General features: G+C 34.7%; 1 protein-coding gene across 2 annotated transcripts in view; it reads left to right on the top strand.

The window, feature by feature from the left end:
* The window catches only part of LOC138693108 (zinc finger protein 271-like), a 68,974-nt gene that overhangs the window by 15,619 nt on the left and 26,734 nt on the right, over positions 1-26,621 (top strand). For both annotated transcript variants that reach the window (XM_069816740.1, XM_069816741.1), the window contains exons 2-3: positions 71-168; positions 14,254-14,379. In XM_069816740.1, coding sequence (XP_069672841.1) covers positions 76-168; positions 14,254-14,379 — 219 coding nt within the window. In that variant the 5' untranslated portion in view covers positions 71-75. The remainder of the gene's footprint in view (positions 1-70; positions 169-14,253; positions 14,380-26,621) is intronic.

Below are 26,621 nucleotides of genomic sequence, written 5' to 3'. Positions count from 1 at the left end.
CAATATGTCTGTTTCATCATCTTTCATTATGCATAGGCCTATGTATCAGTCACTTAAATATCTGTTACAGTTGTGATGGATGTGATTAAGAAGGAACCCGAGGTCGACCCGTTGGCCATACAGCCCAGTGATAACACTGATACAGATGAGAAGAAGCCCTTATCAGAGGTAAATTGAAAGTCATTGATTCTGCAATTCCTGTGTTCCATGTGAATCAAAATACTCGTATACAATATCTCATATTGTTATAGGTATATCTCCTGGTTTATAGTTAAGAGACTTCATTACGGTATAATCATCGTAGGATAATGAACTGATTTGAGCCTATATGAAGTCAAGCACCTCTTGCTAAAACAGGACATCTCTTGTATTAGGCCTATGTTTTGTACAAAAGAGGTCATTTAATTGTAATTTCTAGTAATTAATTATGATTAGTAGTGGTTATGTTTAAAATTCCTAATCTGTTATCCTCTCTTACTTTGCTTGTCATATTCGTCATTTGCATTCAACAGAAATCCATCTAAATGCAAATGTAACCAATAAATTATTTGCAGAAATAGTGACAGTCATAACATATGTTACACTGCATCACAGTATATGAATTAGCGATCTGCTTCTCTTCATGAAGATCTATGCAAAAAATTGTAAATATCAGTACTTTGCTTACTTCCACTCGATAATGAGTTTTGGAATAGTATTCTGAGGAAATTCTACAGATAGGAACAGTATATTCCTACTACAAAAAAGAGTAATTAGAGTAATATTAGGTGCCAAATCTAAGGAGTCGTGTAGGACCATTTCAAAAAACTACAAATGATACCCACGGCTTATCAGAATATTTTCCATTAATAAACTTCCTCCTGTATAATCGTGAAAACTTTGCAACTAATTCAACAGTTCATGGTATAAATACTCGTCAAAAGATTACTTTCATATTCTATCGGCAATTCTAAGGTGCTATTAAATAGGAGTGTGTTATAAAGCAGTCAGCTGTAGAATAACGGTTAGCACGTCTGACCTGAAACTAGTGGGCCAGGGTTCAAATCCTGGCTGGGGCAAATTACCTGGTTGAGGGTTTTTTTTTTTTTTTTTTTTTTTGGTTTCTCTCAACTCATTAAGAATAAATGCTAGCCTAGGTAATTTTCGGTGACGGACTGTGGACTCATCTTGCTAGCATTATGACCTTCAGCTCACTCAGAAGCTAGATAAACACAGCAGTAGATAAAGCGTCTTAAAATAATCAATTAAAAAATGTATTAACTTACATGACAGTAAAATTTTTTAATATCCTCCCTATGGATATAAAATAAATCAAACTTAATACATATGATTATTTCGGGCCAAATGAAAGAAGTACCTAATTTCTCACACCTTGTATGGGAATTTATGACATTCAAGAATGCTGCATGAATATTTCTGACTTATATTAAGTTATCACAGTGGACTTTCAAAATGCAGTTCTGGTACATTTTTTATTTTCGAGAACTACTGCAAATAAAATATCAGAGCTGACCTGTTATTGTTTTCACTAAAATTTGGAGGAATAAATCATTCAATCTGTGGCCAAAATGAGAAAAATCCTACTTTGTGTATGTGAACTTTGTGATGGGAAATGTAATGGACAAACTGCATTTTGATTAGGAATATAGGACAAAAGCATTTTGAATGTCTATGTAGAAATAAATGTAATATTTTTATTTATCGTTTCTTACTATCAATGTAATATTTATTATTATTTCTTCACTCTGAAATATAAGTTTAGGAAATTGAATATAAAGTGCAAAAAAAATTACATTTTTATGAGACTATTCCATCTACACTTTTAAACCTATGTAAACGCAATCATCTTCCTAACAGTCACAGCCCGTTTCAGAAAATTCGTCAATGACTTCACTTTCACTGGGTCTATTACAATTTCTAATATGAGAAAATCATTTTAATTCAGGTTTGTCTTCCCACTGGTCTCCAGCATAACATATCAACAGATTCTCCACATCCATGATCTTTTCTGGTTTTATTAATCTTCTGATGGACATTTCTGTTGGCATGACTGATAACATTTTTTACCTCTTTTAAACAAGGTTCGAAATGTCTAAGTAGCATCGTCATTTCGATAATAAACTTCCGTTTTTACAACAGAATGGTTATCCTTCTTCTTGATTATTATTCTCTTTGTCTCACTTGTGCCTTGCATCCTGGTCACTGAAGAGATGACAGATTTAAAATCAAACACCTTCCAGTTCTCACCAAGAGTTCTTACTGTACCGATTTGAGAGTACAGATTATTGTATGCTCCTTTGTTCAGTATTGTAGACTGGTCAAAGGAGTTGTTCCACACGACCAATACTCTAGATACCCTAAATAGTATCTCCTTTGTGTTCAGTGGAGCAAAATTGGAGAGCCAAAACATTAGAGAATGTACAATGTGGCAATTCTTGTTTTGCCCAGCACATCTGTCAACAAATATTCTTTAGATACATTCCCTATCGTACTGATCAAGAAGTCATACAAAGCTGATGCAACTTCATTAACACCGCGATACGTCTGATCTGACCAAGTATAAAATACAGGTTGTTTTGTCAACAAATCAGTGATGCAGAGACAATTAAAAGGCAATTGCCGTGCATAAAAAGGTTCCAGAATAGGTACTTTGGGCAAAACCTGTACTTCCTGGAGGTCAAAACAGTAGGATACAGTATCCCCGGGCGATTATTTCATAAGGAGATAGAATGCATTTGCCACCAATTTATGTAATCTTAAGTTCGTCATTAGTATTACTATTAATTACTATTAATTTTAAATTAATGTAATATTGGGTTTTTATTATTATTACTATTATTATTATTATTATTATTATTATTATTATTATTATTATTATTATTAGTCAACCTGGGTAGAATAGTCGGTAAGCGCTGGCCACCTGTGCTCGAGGTTGTGGGTTGGATCCTGGCCCAGGTCGATGGCATTTAAGTGTGCTTGAATGCGACAGGCTCATGTCAGTAGATTTACTGGCATGTAAAAGAACTCCTGCAGGACAAAATTCCGGCACACCAATGACGCTGATATAACCTCTGCAGATGCGAGCATCGTTAAATAAACCATAATTTTATTATTATTATTATTATTATTATTATTATTATTATTATCATTATTAAATTGCAAAATTAATTTAATTATCCACTTATTAATAAAATACATACCTCACTTCCTTTATCTTTTCACGTTTTCCAGTTCTCTTTACCTTCTTCTTTGTCTCACGATTAATATCACCAACTACAGACAACTCTTCTTTATCTTCCATCCTGCACGACATCACGAAACTGAGTAACAATAAATTTACTTCGCAGAGATATAAATTTGATTACCACCACTTAGGCTACTATGTTTCCATTGTTAGTGCGCCAGTGGAAATAAAATAATTTTGATTGTCAAGCACAGGCGGACTAACAGCTTTTTGAATGTCCAGATCAACTTCTCGTGTATATCACTCCGGAAAAAAAAAAGAATTTTCATGCGAAAATCGCTTCCCTGGCATAATGAATGATATGGAAGCAAAAATTCTTTTTTTAAATGTTTGGACTTATAGCGATTTAAAAGTCTGCTCCTCCGATTATTAACCTCTTGCATTGTATATTGTAAAACCCTTCGGTATATTTTAAAACTCTTATGTATATATTTCAGCTAGACTGTAACTACAAATTAAGGCTTTGTAGTACTATTTTTGTGACATGTTCATATTCTAGCTATGAAGCAGTGTACGAAAACGCTGGTGTGCAAATAAATACAATACACGGAGACATAGAATACAACACTTATCATAATGTTAAGTTAGTATGGCAATTACTCAAGACATAATTTTATAACTTAGATTATATAAATGTTGAAGTTTCGGCAGCCCTTCACTTTGTATGTATGTGTATGTATTTATTAACACTACAATTGGGTATACACCCGGTGGCAGTGATATACTGTAATATAATAATAACATTACAACAATTACAGTAATAAAATTATAATAATTGCAGCAATAAAAAAATGGAATAAACGTAAATTTAATTCCAACTATAAATCAATACAATTAATGTAGGACTATAAATAAAAACTATGCTATAATAACGCCTACTGTAAGCACAAATAAACCTAACTTGTAATTAGGCCTATTAAATCCAGCTATTATCAACTTAGGTAATTACAAGTCACCTTCATTAATTACATATCAACTTAATTACATGACAACTTAGATAATTACACTGCACTTACAATTAAATATTCAGTCTAATCTTCTCAACCTATCCATGCACAGGTGAAAATTAGGTAAAAATGATGAAAAATACGAAATTCGGTTTTATTAGTATTTTAAATCATTGCACATTATATTTTAATAATCCATTGTCAATTTTGTGTTTTGGGCCATTTAAATACCTTTCCGGGGTATTTAAATACCCTAGGGCAGTGGAGGTGTGGCTGTTAAATGGCTGCTGCCTCTCCTCCCATGCTAGTTTATTCTAATAATGAAAATTACAAAATCTTCTATTTGATTTTGATGCGTTCTTATGAAACGGGAAATTTTGTTTCTTGAGAAACCATAGATCACACTGTAAAACATCTGACTGCCACACTGCAACTAAATGGAGGGAAAGAAGTTTTCAATGTTTTGTTTTGTTGTGGTGAAGCTAAAGGCCCATTCACAATGAAAATTAAACATAAACATAACGTAAGCATAAAACCTTGTGTCATTGTTATTTAATGAAAGCATTCACAATGAATTACATAAGCATAAACTTAATCTTAATCATAAGACGTTAACATGAAAGTTTGCAAACTCCAAACTTACATGCTTATGTTTATGCGATTTGGAAAAAGTACACAAGCGGAAAGCGTGTTTTCACTTTTTGTTTAACATCTCATGGGCTTTGTCTACAGGCAATATTTTGATCTATTGGCCGTGATGATAGCTAGGCGCGCAACATGGATTCATATGACGAAAAGTTGATTATTTTACATCTCCGTTTCTTTGATTTCAAGTATTGAAAGCCATATACTGATGCCATTGTAGTTATTAGAAACATAAATTGAATAGCTACATCGTCAGTCATTGTGCAATTCTCCATTTTTATGTAATAGATTCTGTAGTTTTGTTGATTCGGTATGTTTCCACACACGTGTTATGTTTACGTTATGTTTAATTTTCATTGTGAATGGGCCTTGGCTACTTAAGTTTGTGGCATATGTTTATGTGCTTATGTTAATGTTTACGTTATGTTTAATTTTCATTGTGAATGAGCCTTTAGTCTTTATTTCTGAGTGTGGTGCGTTAGTTTTGCAAGTTTTATACTTCTCATTGCTGGTGTATATATAGCCTACTTTATATATTCTTCAGTTTTCGAATATAATGTATTTTAGTTGATAGTTTTGTTAGTGTATTATAATAGTGCTTTTTCAGAGAGGTTACAGTAGTTACACTTTGTAGTTGTAGGTGTATATTTTCATTCTTCATTTGTGTACATATAAAAAGGGTAGGAGTTATGATTATAGAAGTGGTTACCGTGCAACTACACAAAGATCCTCGAAAAAAGCGAGTAAAATTAGAAATTTAGTGAACAACAGGTGGAAATCAAAGCAAAATGAATTAGACCTACAGTCTGCAGAAAGTTAATCTTCACCAGTAATAACCACACCCTCTTCATCTACGCCCTCAACAACTACAACACCTACAAGTCAGAAGGAGATGGATTTATTTGCTGCTAACAAGCTACCAGAAAATAACTGTACGAAAACAACAATTGGTGATTATGTTCTTGTATAGTGAGGGTCACATAAGAACAGTTCCTAAACAGCAAATATTTTCGTCTTGTCAATGTTGTCATCTGTTACCAGATATCACACGATCCTATGTATTAAATGACTTAATTACTTACCGTTCTTTACGTTGGTAGGTTATTCTAAATAATTCAATAATTTATAACATATTTTCGTAGGCAAACTATATGAGAAAGGGATCAACTTGTCAAGTATTTTGTCTGGCAATACGAAATTCATTGGTTTGACTAAACAGTGACTCACGAAACCTACCCTAAAAATGTATTTTGTTTGACCACATGAAATTATTTGTACTAACTCCGAAAACTTACCTGACTATAGTCTTGAATTATAGCCACAATGTAACTTATAAAATAACTATTATGTATTAATATTAATACTGATATTAATTAATTATTAATATGTTCAGATTTCACTATCTTCCAGTAACCACCTCAGAATTCTAGTACAATTTTAATTTCATGGAACTCCAGTACCGGTATATATTGTCAATATTTGTCTCAGCTGCCAACATACCAGTTACTAAATCACTATCATTTGTAGTATTTGTCAGTATCGAAATTCGAAACGAAGTTGGCAAAAGATAATTCAACCTGAAAACTAGAAAATCACCACCATCCACTAGCATATGTATTAATGGTGGAAAAGTGGTTAGGTTTCACCCTTAGGGTATAAAGTAAGCTGACCTGGACTATACATGCTGGTGTGTGGAAAGAATTATTCAAAGGCCTAATGTGTAAGTACTGTGCAGCTGAGAGTGTAGAAGTTAATTTAAGAAATCCATTGGGATTTTCACAAATTATAGTAATAAATTGTAATGCATGTGGTCAAATTATATTGAAAACAAATTCAAGTGCCCGAATAAACGATATAAAATCATCTCGCCCAGTATTTGAGGTGAATCAAAGAATGGCAGATGCTTTCATATCAATGGGCAAGGGACATGCTGGGATGGAGAAATTTTGCATTTCAATGGGAATAAAAGGCATGAGTTCCCCTACTTTGAATGACCACATGAAAGAAATTTAAAAACAAAGCAGAGCTCATATGAGAGTATGTTGTTTGCATGGCCCATTCTGCAGTTCGCCAAGCCCATACAGAAACGGATGCTTTTTCAAATGATGTAAATGATATAACTGTGTCATTTGACGGTTCATGGCACAAACGAGGCTTTTCTTTATTGCATGGGGTTGGTGTAGCAATTGATGTACTTACAGGTCTAGTACTTGATTATGAAGTACTGTCGAAGTATTGCAGCACGTGTGCATGGAGGATGTCAAAAATGGATGTCGAAAGTGACCAGTGCAAGATGTGGCTAGTTGAATATAAAGCTAATGGGCAGTGTGATGAAAACTTCACAGGGACATCAGGTGCCATGGAAGCTGCCATTGCAAAGATTTTGTGGCAACGATCCTTGCAGCTACACCACATTATTGTCAGACGGTGATGCTAAGACCCATAAATATTTACAGGAGCTGGCTGTGTATGGTTCAATGTAGAAATAAAAAAAGATGAATGTTTGAACCATATTGCCAAATGCCTAGGGTCTGGTCTCAGAAACACCATGAAAGAATGGAAAATAAAAAAAGTAACTCTTGGTGGGAAGAAACCTGGGGACTTGAAGGAGGAAACTATAGTGAAATTATGCAGTTACTATAGAAGTGCTGTCAAAAAGAATATCCCTAATGTGAATGACATGAAATCCGCTATTTATGCAATTTTGTACCATTGCATGTTAACTAATGAGAGGCCCAAACATTTCAAGTGTCCAGGTGATGAAAATTCCTGGTGTTTTTACAACCGAGCCTTGGCTCAGGGTGAACATGTACCACCACATGATGGCACAACCATGAAGACTGTGCTGCTGCCAGAGATAGCAAAATAATCCCAGTTTACAGAAGATTAGCAGGAGAAGAACTCCTAAAGGGTTGTACTACAGGCAAAACCCAAAACGCTAATGAATCTCTCCACAGTGTTATTTGGTCACGATGTCCCAAGGATGTATTTGTGTCGAAAAGAAAACTTGATTTGGCCATAATGACAGCAGTGAGTGAGTTCAATATGGGTTGTGAAGCAACTACTTCTGTTAGACAGTGCATCACAGGAACACTCAGCCCTGCAGCTCAGAAGATCTGTGAGAGGAGAGATAAGAGACGACTGCAAAACAATGCCTCATCTAGTCATTCTGGCTCCAAATCAGCTAGAAAAAGGCTTAAACTCCCCAAATCAGCAGTGGAGAATAAGAAGAAGATAGAAGAAGGGCCTATATATGAACCTGGAGGATTCTAAGGTCAGGAAATTGTATTTATAACTAACAAATTTTTAAATGTTTGTTTTCTCGATTTCATTTCTGCAGCATTTCACAAGATACGAAATGCTCTGTGCAGAAAGTTTTTCGTCCGATTTTAATGAAATTTTCAGGGAATGTACAGAAATTAATAGTGAAAATAATGATGGATCATTTTCCATTAAATGCAAATACTTTTCAAATTATTCAAATTTAATCATATGATGACTTGTGAAAAATTAATTTTTAAAGTCATACAAATTTAAAAAAACTATATCTTAGTCGAACGACCTTGGATCATTTTACTGGTACGTCACTTTATAAAAGTACTTATTCTGAACACAGAAATCATAGCAGAAGTCCAAAAATCTCATATTTCTTCTGCACAGAACATTTTGTATGACAAGTGTTAATAAAACACAAAATGAGTAATAATTTGAAAAATGAACATTTTTTATGACAAGTGTTAATAAAACACAAAATGAGTAATAATTTGAAAAATAATTAACTTAGACACATCAAATTTGGTATGTAGTTCAATTATTATAAGATTAATGTACAGTATAAATTTCAAGAAGTTTGATTAAAAATTACGGGACTTAGAATTTTCACCTGTGCATTGCCTTAAATATATCGATATTGAGAGGACTGCCCTGAAAGATTGCCGCAGGTAAGTTGTACCAATCTACTATTGTATGGTTAACAAAGGAAAATTTTGCCACGTCCGTTCTTTGTTTTCTGCGTTTAAACTTCTTAATATGATCAGCCCTGCCTAAGTATGATAGTGTCACTAATCTAGCACTGATGTCAGTCCATGCTTTGTGTTCCATTTGTGCCTTAAACAATGCACTCAGTCTGGTTTTTCGTCGCCCTGATTTGAGAAATTCCCACTCTAAGTCTTTTATTATCTCTTCGCTATGTCCCTTTTCCATTTTAACGTATTTTTTTCCCCTGTGTTGGACTTTGTCTATTGAATCGATTTGGTTTTGTCTGTACAGATCCCAACCTATTGCTCCATATTCCATAATTGGGCGAACAAGGGTTTTGTATGCTAATTCTTTTGACCTTCAGTTTGCTTTCTTAGGAATACGCATAGAGAAATGTAGTGCTTTCCAGGCTTTCCTTGTAGTATTAGTGACTTGTTCCTCCCAACCCATTTGTTACTTAAATATATATATATATATATATACATACACATATACATATACATATATATCTAGGTATTTACAAGGCACCGGTGTACCATTCAGCTGATATTTGAGACAAATTTCTTTATGCATTCTACAGATGGATATTCACTTACTTTTATTCACATTGATTTTCATTTTATTTTCTGTCGTTCAGGTTTTAATAAGTTAAGATCGTTTTGTAACGTGACGATATTGGATTCATCACTAATTTGTCTATATATTGTATAGTTGTCCACCTTACCTGAGAAATAGTATTTCTATATATATATTTCATCAGATGTATCTTGTATTAAGGATGTGATTTGATGACTTTCGCAAGAGTATTCTGGTCTGAAGCTGTGTTGATTTTTGTTCAGCCATTCGTTATTTTCTAAAATGTTGCGAATATTTTGTGTTATTAGTTATTCCATTATTTTGCAGATAACTCATATGAGACTGACAGGTCTGTAATTGTTCGCATCGCATTTGTCTCGTGCTTTATATATGGGGATTATGATAGTAGATGTCCAGTCGTCTGGAATACTACAGTTATTTACTGATATATTAGAAATTCGCATTAAGTACGGTATCATGGCTTCACCTCCTAACCTCCTATAATTTCTGTGGGAATATCGTCTGGACCGCGCGATTTTCGGTTTTGTAGTCTTTTTATTCTATTTTGAACACTTTTAGGTGTTATTTCGAACATCTCTGTGCATTCATTTTCCTCGATTATAATCTCTCTCTCTTTTTTTTATTGAAAATAGAAATACATGTTGAGTTCATGCTTTTTGTTTGTCCCCTGTAATTATTTGGTCATTAGTGTCTCTCAAAACTGGTATCGATTTCTGGTTTCCCCTTCTGCGCATGTAATTATAAAACCTACCCCAGTTATTTTCGCCTTCTTTCAATAAACTTTGCAAGTAGTTCTCTTCTGCCTTTTTCTTTTCCCTTTCTAATTATTTGGTAAGGTCCTTGAATTTCTGGTAATTTTCGAATCTCACATTTCTTTTGTTGCATGCTCGCCTTTTTCTTAAGTTGTCTGACACATCTTCTATAATATTCCGGGTCTGAATTACTTTTTACTATTTTGTGTGGCACGTATTTGGAGGTGGCCTCGGTTTATTCATTTAAAATTTTCCCGTACTTGACACATGTTCTTGCCTTCATCTAAGAATTTCTTATATTGATCTATAAGGTAACCTTGCAAACTGTAAATGTCTACTTTGTTATACTGCTATATTTTTCGAGTGATATCTATACAGGCATTTGTCTGAAGCCAGTTTAGCTCGAGTTGAACACTGTTATGGTCACTCATTCCAGGTAATATTTGTGAAGAGTGAAAACTATCCCAGGGTTGTATCAAGAAGATATCTAAAAGGTTATTGTTCCTTGTAGGTTTATTTGTGACTTGTGTAAATCCTCGTTCCCCTACTAGGTAATTAACAAAGGTTTGTGATAAAGTGTTTGTCTCTGCCTAACAATTTCAGTTCGCTGCAGGCAGATTTAGATAACACGACCTTCCATTTGAACGATATTGAGGACATCTTTTCTTGCACCTTATTTAGAGTAAATACGTTTGTTTCGTTCAGAGGCCTGTAGCAAGCTATTATATCCCACTTTTCACCATTTTATTTATTATTGATTTGTAACCCCTTAATTTCTGCTTCTGCATGCTTTAATACAAACAAATACTCTTCCGCCCCTGTAAACTCTTTCTCTTCTGTAAATCCTATAATCATTCCTACGTATTTTCGCGTCATATATGTTACTGTGAAGCCATGACTCTGTGCCTATAATTACCTCCGGATTGTAGACATAAACTAAATTAAAAAAAAAAATCAGTGATTTTATTCACTACACTTCTGCAGTTGACCTGTAGCAACCTTAACAGATTGGTCCTCACCTGTTCGCTGTTTGACTCCGCATTAACCCATCTTCATTGCTGACTCCTGTCCTCTCTCATTGCTGCCGCCACCCTAGCGAAGAGAGCTCCTATCGCTGCCATCCTTCTCGAGTTCAAGTGCATCCTGTCACTCCCGAAGTCTCTGTCATCCAGCCATGAGTTGACCATGAAGAAGAGAATGTGAATGTTTATGGGATTAGAAATCACTATTTCATGGGACAGTAAAAGCCATGTTGTTGTTCAAATGTCAAATCTATAAAGTAAAAATCTATTGAGCGAGTTCTTTTATGAATCCATGTACAAATGTGAGACTATGGCGGAAGGGAGAATATTGAGTAATAATTACTTGGATTGCAAACTAACTGCACTGCCATCAAACTTCTGAGTATGAAATATTTTGCATGTAGATGTAAGAGCTTCCAATAGCCATGATGCAATATAAATTACTCACGTACTTCAGATTGAATTATAATACAGTAAAACCTCTTTAATCTGGATTAATTGGTGGGGGGGGGGGATAAGTTGACCGGTTTAACGAAAGTCTGGGTTAGCTGAAATAGCCTAAAGAACAGTAGAAAGTGCATTAAAATTCCGTTTATAGCAACAAAACACGTTTATTATGGTGCATTTAATGAGCAGGCCTAAATACACTATACAGTACAGTAAGGTGTAAAGCAATACATAAAATGCAGTACATACGTGATACTCATAATTACAATGATGCGCCCAACAGACGTGCCTCTGCATCACTCGAAACTCTTGCTCCGTATGTTCGTTTGAAGTACACTTAGCGGCAAAAAGAATGGGCCGGCCGACAATTTCTAAGTTCCCGAGACATAACATTGCACATGCTTGTCTCGTCAAAGCCCTAGTTCACTACACAACACATAATTAAACCATTTAAATTTCCTGTATTTTGTTTAAGAGTCTAAAATATGTAATAAAATCGAATGGTGGGTTAATTCTAGATACATCAGGGCTCTTGAAGAGTAAAATAATAATAAAATTGATAAATATAAAATCAACCAGAGCGAAAATGAATAGGAAAACCACGTATTATGCTGAACTGATATGAACAGTCACAGTAGTGAAAGTCGTCTATTGAACAAGTTGATAGTAGTAGCTCAAGGTTCGAATCTCCCCCAATCTTCTTTTTTTTAATTACAAATTTGCCATCACATGTGTCTCTCAAAGCTATAATTATGTGGCGATATCTCTTAGAATATGCCCAAACTCTAATAAATAATAAAACTCCCTCTCTCTTTCAAGCAATACTGCTATGTGTTAATACAACGTTCTGTCTCGTCATTACGCTTGAAGATGGCACAGAAACAATAACTCATTGCCCTGGTTCACATAGCTTATTCTGCGTATGCTACTCTCCGACAGGACTTCGATTGGAGAAATGTCATTTTCTCTGACGAGGTAATTGTCTCCAATAGCAACGATAGTACTGCCCTAGTTTATTGTATGAATGGCCACCGATACGATGAACGCTTCGTGAGACGAATTATTAATAAGTCGGGTTGTGTTGTGTTGGGGGTGGATGTCATACGATGGGGCAGGACTTCTGAAACGCATCCACGGGTGGTTTATGGCAGAAGTCTACGAACACATTTTGGCAAATGTAATGATCCCTTCCACCCGAAAACGATATCTAGAAGAAACACTTTTCTTCCAGCAGGATAATCATCCGATACACACAACCAACCGGATTCAAAGATAGTTTACGAGGAGGCATGATGTCAACCCAGTCGTCTGGCCTCCAAATTCACCAGATATGAATCTGATTCAAAATTTGTGGGCTGCAGTCAGAAGGATCCTACGCTCTCATTGGACAGAACAACTACCCATTCGGACACCTGAGGAATTGTGGGACAGAGTTCTAGGTGCGTGGGAGGATTTGGCCAAGAATTTAGACCTGTTCCATAATCTTGTGGATTCCATGCCGCGCAGAATTGAGGGTAGTTGTTGACGCAGGTGGTTTGTGGACGAGATACTAGTCCCCACAACAGGCCTTGTTTGTTAATATATTAAAAAATTGTTTGTCTTCGTTAATTTAATTATTTATGTATATTTTATATGCGTTCGGTTGTTTAGGATGTGAAACAAGTATTTTTGTTTATATAGGCCAGGTCTCACCTATTAATAGCCCACAGGTGATGGGCAATGATATTTTTACAAGGCAGGCATAATGAAGTTTGTTAACAAATGCCATTTCACATTTAAACTAATTAATTAAGTAAAAGTTAAAATAAAAAAATAATAATTTTACCATACTGGGAGGCGAACTCACAACCTCTGGTACGGATGGTCAGACTTCTTACCACTGGGCCACACACTGCTCTTAAGGTTTACTACATTCTAGACGGACGACTTTCAATGAAGAGACACCACAGCAATGCCTTGCAGTGGGTTATGTTTACACGAGTGAACCACGTGATAGAACTTAGCATTTCTATCGACCAAGAGTCGGCCCATTCTTTTTGCCACTTAGTGTACATGTCTATATTCTTTTGGGACAGTAATTGCATACTTCTAATGTATAAAAACAAGTCTTTAAACAAGGTTATTTAATTTTCCAATCTCATCTTAATTTTACTCTTTTTGCCTGTCCAGATTAAGCGAAGTCCAGCTTATCAGGTCCGAATTAACGAGGTTTTACTGTAGGCCTAATTAGGTTATCAATATCAGTAACAGCACTTTTATCTTCTTTCATTTGATATGTGCTTCATGTAGCTTGAGGTATTTGATGCTGAAGGCTTATGAACAACTCATTACATTGGTTCCCTCCCCTATCATTTTATTACAAATTCTAATGCAGACACTTAATTCCGATATGTGTTTTTTACTTTTAGTAATAAATATTTCCTGTTGTCTATGCTATTTAGCTGTTAATGTCTTGTTCTTACTTCACTGTCGATTATTTTCATTTTACTCTATATTAAGTGTGCTTTAAATCACAATTAATATGTATTATGAGGACTAGAATGCAACATTAGCACATTGAATCACATTCTTGCAAACTGTTATAAAAAATATCACATGCATTATATCTCTGTCTTCTGCAGGAAGGGAATTTATTGGATGGAATAAAGACGGAATGCTTGGACAACAGCTATGATCTCACATCAGAGACTGCCATTGAAGAAACAGCAGTGTCAACTGATTTTGTTTTCATAAAGTGTGAAGCTGAGGTAAGTGGAGCCCATAGTGTGTGCTGACTAATCTTCTTTTGATATTCTTGCATTCCTTTCGTCGCAGACAGTTACACAGGGATTTTAGCATATGATAGAGCCATTAATATTTTCTGTGCACATCATTTTTATCTCAATATACCCTACAGTTCCAGCATGGCAATATTTTAATATTTATATTAAAATATAATTTTAAGGGGTGCATTGTTAGTATAAGTGTGAAGATATGGTGTCTAGGGACTGAGTTGCATTTTAGTTGTATAATTTTATTCGTGTAACCTATGTTGTGTTATGATTTCCCAATAATGAATTGTTGCTGTCTGTGTAAAAATGAACATATCACGAATCGTCTTTCGACATTTGTAACACATCTGTAGTGTACCATACTCACGGCTTACAACCTACATAAGGTTAAAACATGAACTATTTATTAGATAGCTTTTACCATTATTTTCCCGTTAAGGAACAGACGAAAATGAAATGTTTACATATTAACTGGAACACTAAAGAGTTTAAAAATTTGAAAGCATTGAAACTGGCACAGTACTAATCAGTACTAAATCAATTGAAGCTAAACAAAATTATATGACCCTTAAAAATATTATAATAGAAAACTTAATACACCAAAAAGAGATGCATATGACATCCATATAATAATATCCAATAATAACAATGTAAATCTGTATGGCGGATAGTGAAAGATGAAATTTGTAGAGATAAAACTGATGCCAATATTGATCCTAATTCATTTATTGAATATTGTATTCAGTCGATTGACAATATTATAAATAAGGCTAAAAATGATCCTTCTGAGGCAAAAGAATTTTGTGAAAATGCTCCATGACCTCTGAATAGTTTTTTTTTTCTGTAGGAAAGGTAGTGACAACAGAAAAAGTAATCAAAACTGTGGATGATATATCAACCTTGGTTTATTAAAGAAACAATAACTGCAATTGTAATGCCATTAACTGTTATCTTTAATTTGTGGTTTGAAAAACAGGTTTTACCTGAACGTTTGAAGTTATCAATATCAGCACCTATTTACAAACTAGGCAACAGAAATTTATTTTCTAGTTACAGGCCTATAAGCCTTGTTCCTATATTTTCTTAAATATTAGAATCATTAATGTATAAACAAGTAGCGTATTTTTTTTATCATTATGATGTTATTTCACCTAAACAGTTTGGTTTTCACAAAAGAAAATCAATTGTCAGAGCATTAGAATATCTTGTCAAGAGTATCATTATTGTCTTCGAGAATAAGAGTTATGTATCTGTTACACTGTCTGAATCAACAAATGCCTTCGACTGCATTTCCCATGAATTATTATTATTCAAACTTGAACATTATACTATTGGAGGTGAATCATTAGAACTTTTAAAATCTTACTTGATCAGTTATCTAGATATCACATGAAAATTTTATTGGGGGATTTCAATGCTAAATGAGGACGGGAGGATATTTTTAAACCGACTGTTGGAAAAGAGAGCCTACACATAACTAGTAATAATAATGGAGTTAGGTTAATCATCTTTGCCACATCTAAAAATTTAATTGTCAAGAGTACAACATTCCCTTGTAAGGATATACATAAACATTCTTGAAAACACTGTAGAAGGAGCATTCGATCTGATGCTGTGGATTGAATTCGGCATAACTCAGTGGTCAGAGCACTTGGTACGTACAAACAAGGACCCCAGCACTGGAGCGAATTTTTCTCCTCAAATATTAATTCTTGGACTTGTTCAGATGGATTGACACACAACTATATAGGTCACATCTTGATAGATAAACAAAGACATATTAGTATAGTAGACATTCGAACATTCGACTGTAATTCTCACCATTATTTGATAATTGGATAACTAAGAGAAAGACTATCAGTAGCCAAGTGAGTAGAGCAACAAGTTAATATTAGAAGATTCAATATTCTGAAATTGAAGGACGAAGAAACTAAGCAACATTACCAGGTCGAAATTTCAAATATGTTTGCCGTTTTTAGCATGTTCCAATGAAGTTGAGGAAGAGTTAGATGTTAATAGAATGTAATAAAATGTCCAAGATAATATCAAAATTGCAGCTGAGCAGAGCATAGGTTATTATGCTACTAGGAAAAAGAAACCGTGGTTTGATTAAGATTTTCGCATGGTAATAGAAAGAAGGAAACAGGCAAAATTAAAATTCTTACAGGATCCACTTGAGGTGAATAGAGATAATTATTTCAATGAAAAACAGGAAGCAAATCGTACACTTAAGAGTAAAAAGAGATTTTACTTGAAGGAAAAACCGAATGAGGTAGAAACAAACAGTAAGAATAAAAACATTCGAGATTTATATAAGGACATAAAGAAATTTAAGAATGGATATCAGACAAGGGTAAACGTGATCAAGGATGAAAATAGTGACTTGCCTGCAGACTCTCATTCAATCCTGAACAGATGGAAAAACTATTTTGGGCAACTACTAAATGTATATAGGCCAAATACAGTGCGTTCTTAGCTCGGCCAGACCATTCTGCTGCAGCCTTGGACTGGGTGAAGATTGGTGCGCCTGCCACCAGAGTTACACGTAAATGACCGGCAAGTCATGGGCACGGAACACTAACTACTCTACTAACATTAGGCTTACCTGCATTACAACAATTGTTGAAAGTGATGACCTTCAACTCGAACACATTCCCTATATCTTCGAAAACAATTCTGGTCCACTCGCAAAAGTTCATGTCGACTGATTGCCTGTATTTCTCTCGTGATGTTGTCCTTCAATTCTTGTAACGTGTGCGGATTTTATGCATACACTTTATTTTTTTTTTTCCCCCATAAATAAAAGTTGCATGGAGATAGGTGAGGGGAACGAGGTGGCCACAATCCTCGACTAATTATTCTGTTACCAAACACACTTCGCAATTCATGCATACAATTCGCAGCGGTGTGAGCTGTAGCTGAATCCTGCTGAAACCAGTCACTCAATCGTTCATTTCTTGTTAATTGCGGAAAAAAATTATTTAAAATTGAAGTTACATAAACGTGTGAATCAACTGTTGTGTCGAAAAATATGGGACCGATAATTCTACTCGCACTCGCCCGTTTCCTTGAATTTTTTCATCGTGTTCTTCAGTTCATTAATTGAAATGGGACTTCTTCTCAACTGTTTCTGTCGCTGATATTCCTGCAATGCAGCGTTGCTATTGGTGTCACTCTGGTAAAACAACTTCACTAGCAGTGCACAGTCTCTCTTCTTAATAGCCATTGCGTTTCACAAGGAAAAGTTCAACCTTCCAAATTTTCTACTAACATTCACTTCGCTAACAGAATCAATACTCGTCACCAAGTAACAGGGAACTGACTCAATGCAATGCAACCGAAAGAACATACTGACGTCAGAGTTACATACAATTACAAGTTTTGACTGCATACAGCGCCATATTTACACTTGGTGGCGAGACTTGGAACTAATTATTTTTTTGGCATAATTCGCGAGCGCATTGGTTAATTATCATATCTACTAGGTTTCATACTCCTACAATCAGTAAGAGTCTGTGCTGTGCAATGCTGAACACTATCAGTTTAATTATAACCACTCTGTATTTCTATTAAACCTGTTATCCTGAAGTAATTTTAAGTCACCTTATTTAATTACATTTCATCTTAAATAATTACATATAAACTTAATTACATGACACAACTTAGATATTTACACTGCACCTACAATTAAATTTTCAGTCTAAACTTCTTAACCTTTCCTTATATATGTATTGATTTTGAGAGGACCACTCTGAAAGGTTGTCGCAGGTAAGCTGTTCCAGTCTACTGTTGTGCAGTTAACAAAGGACAATTGTGTTTGTTTTCTGTATTTAAACTTCCTAATATGATCATCCCTGCATAAGTATGATACAGCACTGATGTCGAACAACGTTTTGTGTCCCTTTTGTGCGTTAAACAATGTACTAAGTCTGGTTTGTCGTCGCCTTGATTTGAGAAATTCTCATCCTAAGTCTTTTAGTCTCTCTTTGCCATGTCCCTTTCCCATTTTGACGTATTTTGCTGCCCTGCGTTGGACCTTATCTATTGAATCGATTATTATTATTATTATTATTATTATTATTATTATTATTATCATCATCATCATCATCATCATCATCATCATCATCATAATTATTTTTTGTGTCTATCTGCTGGAAAATGTATTAAAAATTTCAAGATATTATGGTATGGGGGGAAAAATAATCCATTCATTATACTATAATTTCTTATATTTAAGTTTCCCTTTTGGTAACGAAGTGTATTTGTTATTAGTACACATTAGATCAGTTAATGTGTCTTGAAACATGACAGTGCTTTCCAGTCTTAATATTACTGTCAATAAAAATTTTGTATACAAGGTCATTATGCTTAATTTTAGACTTGGTATTTTTATACAATCTCTCAGTTTTCTTAAGTTTATCATTATTGAGATTAAGTTTCATGTATTGATTTCAATTCTTCAAATGTTATGGAAGAATTTCTCTACTCTATCCAATAGTTATATTTGTAAAGATGGTGGTAATAGTAGTGGTGGTGGTGGTGGTGGTGGTGGTGGTGGTGGTGGCGGCGGCGGCGGCGGCAGCAGCAGCAGGTTTTTAAAAAGCAGATGTTATTCTGTATCAAGTCACTTCACATTCCGTCACTCTCGTCCAGGTTAGAAGCCATAGAGACGTGATCCAAGAGCCTGTCTGTGAGATGTCTAGATTATGTCCTTACTCCTTATGAGATCAGTTAGTCGTAAGTTAGAACTCTTTAAGAAACACTACCAGTAGAGTCATACTAAAGCAAGTTACAGAGGAGTGACAGACTTCTTCATGGAATAATTTACCCCATAACTGCCCGAATTAATTTATGTTTAAATTTTATTATATTTATTGTTCATTCATTTCCTGTAATGTAAATATTGCATAATAATTATTTGGTTTCTGTCTCTCGTATTGTGCTTTGGAAACAATGTGTCCATATGGATACTCTGGACACTTAGGTACGTTATCAAGTTTCATTTCTTTCATTACAGTAGTGTAGAATTATATCTTACAGTATCATAACGAACAGTCTTACCAAACACTTATGATAGTAAATACAGAAAATAATTTGTATATTAACAAACAGTCTCATAAAACATGTATGTCAGAAATACAGAAAATGAATTAACACACTTGTAATATATTGGCGTTCATGATACCCTTGAAAGCATGCAACACACAACCCTACATCACATTTTCGACATTTTTTGCGAACTGCTGACTTTTTCTCGCTGCAATAGACTCCTACACATATCTCTTTTTCACTTTTCTGGATATAATGCTTCAAACCATCATATCAGATGTCACTGAAAACACGTGGTTTGTACTGACATGGTGGACTAGAAGATGGTCTAATTTCTCGCCTGAACTCAAGCTGAGTAGTCTTGGTTTCATCTGCCATGAAAGTAAAGCCCAGTAACTTCTTTTGATTCTATACATGGCAATATTTTTATCCAACCTATCCACTCACCCCCTAGTTCTGGTATATTGTGAAATTATTTGATGTCATTGTACTTCAATAGTTTTCTTCTCCTTTGCAAAACACCTTTTTATGGATAGGTGCTCCATTCCTGCACATCTAGATGCTATGGCAACAACAGAGTTATCCACACACTTCTTGACAATAACTGCATTATCCATGGAATAGAATGTGCAGTGTACTCTCTTTTTTTTCATCAGGCTTTGAAGGAAGGGGACATGTTTTCGGGATCCTGTTTTCCCTAATCATACCTGTTCCTCCATATCCTTCTTCCCTTAAAAAGAGACAGAAGGTCAAACCCTATGAACAGGTGCGAAGAAAAAGTGGAATGGTAACTTTTTTGTATTGGAAGAGAAATTGTCTATCATATGAATGAGTGGCGCAGATGTCTTCCGAAATTGATTTTCATACACTGAATTTCCATTAGGTGACTTCCTTGGTAAAAGGAAAAAGCGACAAGATAGCCAGAAATTGTGCAGGAACATCATGCTTTATAGCCGAATGGTTTGGTTTTTCCTCTGATCATTTTTTGCAGAATGTTTCCCGAAATACTTTATCATTGACTCATTATAGGAGAGGTGCTGTTTGGGAATAAAGAACTGATTACATTTGTTTCCTATTTTTTCAATGAGGAGTCTAATTTTCTGCATCATGTTGTTTTTATCAGATTTGTTATTATCATTACAGTGATTAATCTGATAATTTTCTCAAAACAGTACTCTGCATGACATTGCACACAAAATCGTTCAATGTGCCTGGAATGAAATTTCAATATAATCTCTTACTAGGTGCAGCTTTGTAACTAGTGGGAATAACGATGCGTAGGAAACATATAATTTCTTCGCGAGTTCTATTAGTGTTAAGGGCAATGTATGCAATGGAGGAAGAAAGTAATTGGCCACCCTACCCCATAGTCTGTTGGTTTAGTTGCCTCATAAGTGGTGCTTTCTTGGTATCACTTATGAGGTTCAGACCTGTTTTCGGTCAGTTGACTAAACAACAGCAGTTCTTGAAAAGTATGTAGTTGCTGGAGTCATGAAACAATAATAGTATGAGCTTATCATCTAAGAACAACTGAAAGATTTTCTCAGAATACATACTAAAATTAAAACTGGGAAATGCTTTCAAATTTAGAGATAGTTCACCCTTTTTCCTATTTGTTTATCTATTTCCAGTCAACTGGTCGAGATTCCTTGGTTCTGTTTTAATTTATGTATCTATCAATCTTATTTCAGCTTCAAACGGAGCTATCACGAGTTACGATTATCTAGAATACCTTCTTTCTCTTCATTTCCTACTATTCGTCCGTGAGAATGGCTGGGAGAGATGGGCTGTGAATACAGACCTGCTTAGGGTGTTTTCCTTCCTTCATCATAAATTATATCTAAGACTTCCTGCACTGTCAGACCCTGTTTTAGAAACTCTTGGGGGTCCTTTAATGGAAAAATAATTACATTAGTCACATATAAATGGGTAAAGCAAAGAAAATTAGTTTCCAAAGATTTCGATTTCATAAATGCCCACCATGTTCATATAGACACGACTGATATGGAAGAGTTATAAATAGACGGCAGATTATCAGTGAACAATAAATTTCATTATATTGTAATTCTCAATTAACATATCTAATGGTACTACAAACACTATCACTTATCCGCAATTTCTCTGCACAATGTAGCAGCTAGAATTCTGATTTGTATAAAAATGCATCAACTGAAATAGCGAAATAAAACAACAGTGAGCCTTTTGGAGCAAAAGGTGGTGGAACTCTGTGTACAATATATTACAGCAAATGGGGAGATGATTAATTTTGAGTACATGGGAATTTTCTCGTTTTTAATCACCTTTTCGTCCAACTTCCTTGGATCAATGAAATTTTTTTAGTAGATTATTTTACGACACTTCATCAACATCTTTATTTAGCGTCTAAATGAAATGAAGGTGATAATGCTGGTGAAATGAGTCCGGGGTCCAGCACTGATAGTTACCCAGCATTTGCTCATATTGGATTGAGGGAGAACCCCAGAAAAAACCTCAACCATGTAACTTGTCCTGACTAGGATTCAAACCCGGGCCACCTGGTTTCGCGGCCAGACGCGCTAACCGTTACTCCATAGGTGTGGACGTCAATGAAATAATACGTTAAAAACATAATTATTAATAAATTTCTCGGTTGCATGATGAAAATTACAATAAAAAGGTTCGGAATGCCAATCCACTAGAAGAAAATCACAGCATACTTTCGCACCCATTGACCCAGACAGGAATACATGTTTGCCAACCCAAAGAAAATTAGTTTCTGAGCAGTGGAAACTGATATGAATTAATTCAACATGGACACACTTGGAATTTATGGATGTAGCAACTTATAAAATTATAAACACTTAATTAATGGATACACGGATGATATGTCCACAGACAAAATGTCCATTTTTTATGTCCACAGTCCAAATGTCCAGTTTCTTCTGTCCTTTACATTAAATTCCATTAATTTATGGGTCCAGTTATTTAAAGTCCATTACAGGTCCATTCGTAGTTGTATCCACAGATGGTTTGTCCATAATTTAAAAGATCCACAAATCTGAAGTAATAACCAATGTCTTCATTTTAAAAAAGTATGGTAACTCACCATGCTAACATATGGAAGTTCATCGAAAACTTTCAGAAGGACCAAAATGACAATCAGTTATTAATACATCAATTAATGGCAGGTCATATGGCAATATGGCAATCCCATAAAGAAGTCCTATGTTTTAAATTCAAGACATATTGAGGAAATGGTATGGAATTACCATGTAAATAGAGAAAATGGTAACGTTGACAGATATCTTAGAGGCATTAGTGATCGGTTGAAACTTTATGCAGAAGAACTTACTTATGATGAAAATGATAAGGAAGCAAATTAAAGGTATTTTCATAATTGAATAAATATATGTTACAATTACAGTTAGTTATTATGAATATTAAAATAATTTTATAATAATAATTTCTCAAATCAAGGCGACGAAAAACCAGACTTAGTACATTGTTTAAGGCACAAAAGGAACACAAAGCATGGACTCAAAGGACAATTATTGCAACAGAAGATGACACTCCAAATTTTTTTAATTATTATTGTAAAATAATGTACATCTGGTTGACTGTATTATTTCCATCATATTAAAAGCAGGCTGATGATTTTTTAAATTGGTAACAAGGAATGAACGATTGAGTGGCTGGTTTCAGCAGGATTCAGCTATAGTGCACACCGCTGTAAATTGTATGCATGAATTGCGAAGTGTGTTTGGTAACAGAATAATTAGTCGAGGATTGTGGCCCTGACCTATCTCCATGAGACTTTTATTTAGGGGGAATGTTAAAAAATAAAGTGTACGCATCAAATCCGTACACGTTACAAGAATTGAAGGACAACATCACGAGAGAAATACAGGCAATCAGTCGACATGAACTTTTGCGAGTGAACCAGAATTGTTTTCGAAGATATAGGGAATGTGTTCGAGTCGAATGAGTCCCATTCAAGACTAGGTTATAAACATTCCAGACATGCAGAGGAAATTGAAGCGGCATCTCTCGTCTTCTACCTCTGGCACGTATCCCTCTTATGAAGATCCTTTCTATGTACTATATAATGATAAATCTTACACAGATTCCTCTATATCATCAGAAATTTCATCGAATGTATTCACAAATGATCCAGTGGTATGAAAGATATGGACATTAACTTTCGAATGTTATTTCTTACTCTGTCATTTTCCCTGTTCTTATAAGCAGCCTTTAATCCAAGTTGAACAACATGACGCCAAATGGCCTGACAGAAGTAAAAAAGACAACCTTTTATTTCAGCATTACGAAAATTCTGTCTGGCTATATTCATTGCACTTAACTCAAAATCTGTTATTATTGTTGCAGGAATCAAATTAATTTCTGATGCCGTACAGAGATTTATAACTTCCTCAAACATTCTAGTGTAAGTTTCTTCATCTTTGCGGACAAACAAGCAATATACACATGGTTGAAGACGAGTCCATGCAAAGTGTACATCTGGTAGAATCTGCATGGAACACTTTTAAATGTTCCATCTCCAAGAATTATTTCGCTTCTACTAAGATGAAGAAGTGCATCATTAGTTGAAAATATTAACATCCTATTGTTGTCTTCAACTCCTGAATCATATTGAAAGAATTGATCGCCAAATATAGTCTTGTTGTATGGCTCCATGATTACGCATTCTTGTAGAGAGCGTGGTATTACTGGACGATTTCTGTTCTGCTGTCTGTTCACCATACGTAGAATTGCTTGTCTTTCCGGAAGAAATACTTGCGTAGCCTCATCTGCAACCTTTTGAATTTCCTCACGAATTGTTGCTGTCGGTAGTGTGTTTGGATGATTCCATGTCTTTTGTTTTATCCCTGCAACTATTTCTCTAACTTGAAATTCTGACAGAAGTGTTTCATGTTTATGACGATCAACACTATGAACAGTTATTGCTGCTTGAACATTTGTATTAGTAACACACCTGGCATTGCAAATATCTCGTTTCACACATCTCCAATAAATACTAGTTTCATTCTTACTTTTTGAATGATAATGATAGAGTCTACCATTGTGAATAAGAATTTCTTTACCTTTTCTCGAGGGAATTATATACAGCATGTGTTAGCCATTTGAAAACTTGGGTACTGAAATTTACTTCACTTCTATATTTATATCCATGGAAACTTCTCGTTGTGAGGCCATTATATGTAGTGTAATCAAATACAGTGAACAGAAGATACGGTTACATCCAACGAGTTAGAAAGAGAGAGATATAGAGTGGCCATTGCGCCGCCATGTTTGAAGAAAATTGAAAGACCTTATGTGCGCTAAATTCAAAACACTTGAGCTATTCCTAGAAGGAAAGCTTAAAAGAATAACCTAAGCAAAATTGTCAATTACGTATGACAAGAAGTCCTAGCAAATATACTGAAGAAAATGTTAATATTCCTAGGTTCTTTTAAATGCGACCCGCAAAATTGTCTATAAAATGAACGAGCATGATTCGGATGATTTTATTAAATTGTTTTCCCAGTCTCTACACGTTGCAAAAATATTTATTATACCATAAGATATAGAATGAAAGTAGGCCCTAACTCTTAACTGTAGTAAACAACCTTCACCTCCAAGTTTGTAACTTGGGTAAAACATGACCAAACACGCTTTCAGTTTTTTTTTTTTTATTGTTACAGTAAAGTATAATTATCGAAATGTGAACGTGAGGCCAACAGCCGGATGGTCTGTCTGAGCCTTTCAAGGGCTGTGGCACCACAGATTATTATTAGTGTATAATTTAGCACCCACGTGCAATAATGGAGTAAGTAGTTTCGAAATACAATATATTCATACTTACCCCATTATTGCATGTAGGTGTTCAATTATATTCTTCCATGTCCTTCCAGTCAAAATATTAACAACAATACAGCCTACCCAAGAGTTTTGCGTTATTTTGGATGCGAGTGTCGAAATACAATTTTAATATTTTATTGCTATTATTGGGTTTTAAACGGAATTGTACCGGTTTTATCCGTATTTACTTTAACTTTATTACTAGAGAACCATTTATTTGATTAATAGTTTGTCTTTGAAATAGGCCTACTTTTTATAAGCTACAGCTCATCGTCTTCTTCTATAAGCAGTAAGGACACAAGGAGCAGAAAATAAATAAAGGATGCCGGTGCCGAAATACAATTTTAATATTTTATTGCTATTTGTTTTCCACTGGGTCTTAAACGGAATTGTAGTGGTTTTATCCGTATTTAATTTAAGTACATTAGTAGTGAACTATTTATTTGGTTTATCGTTTGTCTTCGAAATAGGCCTACATTTTATAAGCTACAGCTCATCGTATTCTCTATAAGCAGGACGGACACAATGAACAGAAATAAAGGATATTACATAATTTTGTTCATTAAGAAAGCACTCAACACTTAAAGATTTTTTCTTCAGAAAATATATTAATTACATATTAAATGTAAGAGAAAAACACTTTTCAATAATTACAAATATAATAATAACAATAATACACTGCAACTATTTAGGCATTAGGTATATACAACAGAGAAACCTACACTTTTCCTTTAGAAAACAAAGATTTGTTAAATCAGTGGGTAAAAAACACGACAAGGGTTAAATGGCATCCCACGAAACACAGATTCCTATGCTCTCCACATTCAGAAGACAAATATATGTACATGACAAGGAGTAGGAGGCAGTTGTTGACAAGGCAGTACAAACAATCGCTGGTTTTCTTGCACATTTACAGAACAACATGAACTCCAGATCCTCACCTACGAAACGTAAAGCTTATGATTTAATAAAGACAGTGTTAATTTCATTTTTTTTTTTTTTCAAGAAAATGCAGTTCACCAGAACTACAGTAAATAATTTAGGGACTTGAACAATAGGTTGTGTGAAACTGCATCATAAATTATAAACAAGTACTGAAAGGACTTCTAGAAATTAACAGCTCGGAGAGACACCATTTGTCTCGTTTCATATCTATTATCCACTGGTTCAACAGTTCCTTTTTTTTTCAAAGGGATTCTGCAAGAAAAGAAAAATACTACACACCGCATGTTATGCCATGCATTGTTTCACATTTATGCATGAAAAAAATGCTGCCAATTAACAAAACTATGGACTTAACTTCATAAAATTCACATGAAATATGATGTATC

This window comes from Periplaneta americana, chromosome 17, assembly GCF_040183065.1.
Source record: "Periplaneta americana isolate PAMFEO1 chromosome 17, P.americana_PAMFEO1_priV1, whole genome shotgun sequence".
In the NCBI taxonomy this organism is placed as follows: domain Eukaryota; kingdom Metazoa; phylum Arthropoda; class Insecta; order Blattodea; family Blattidae; genus Periplaneta; species Periplaneta americana.
This window is presented reverse-complemented; position numbering and strand designations above follow the sequence as displayed.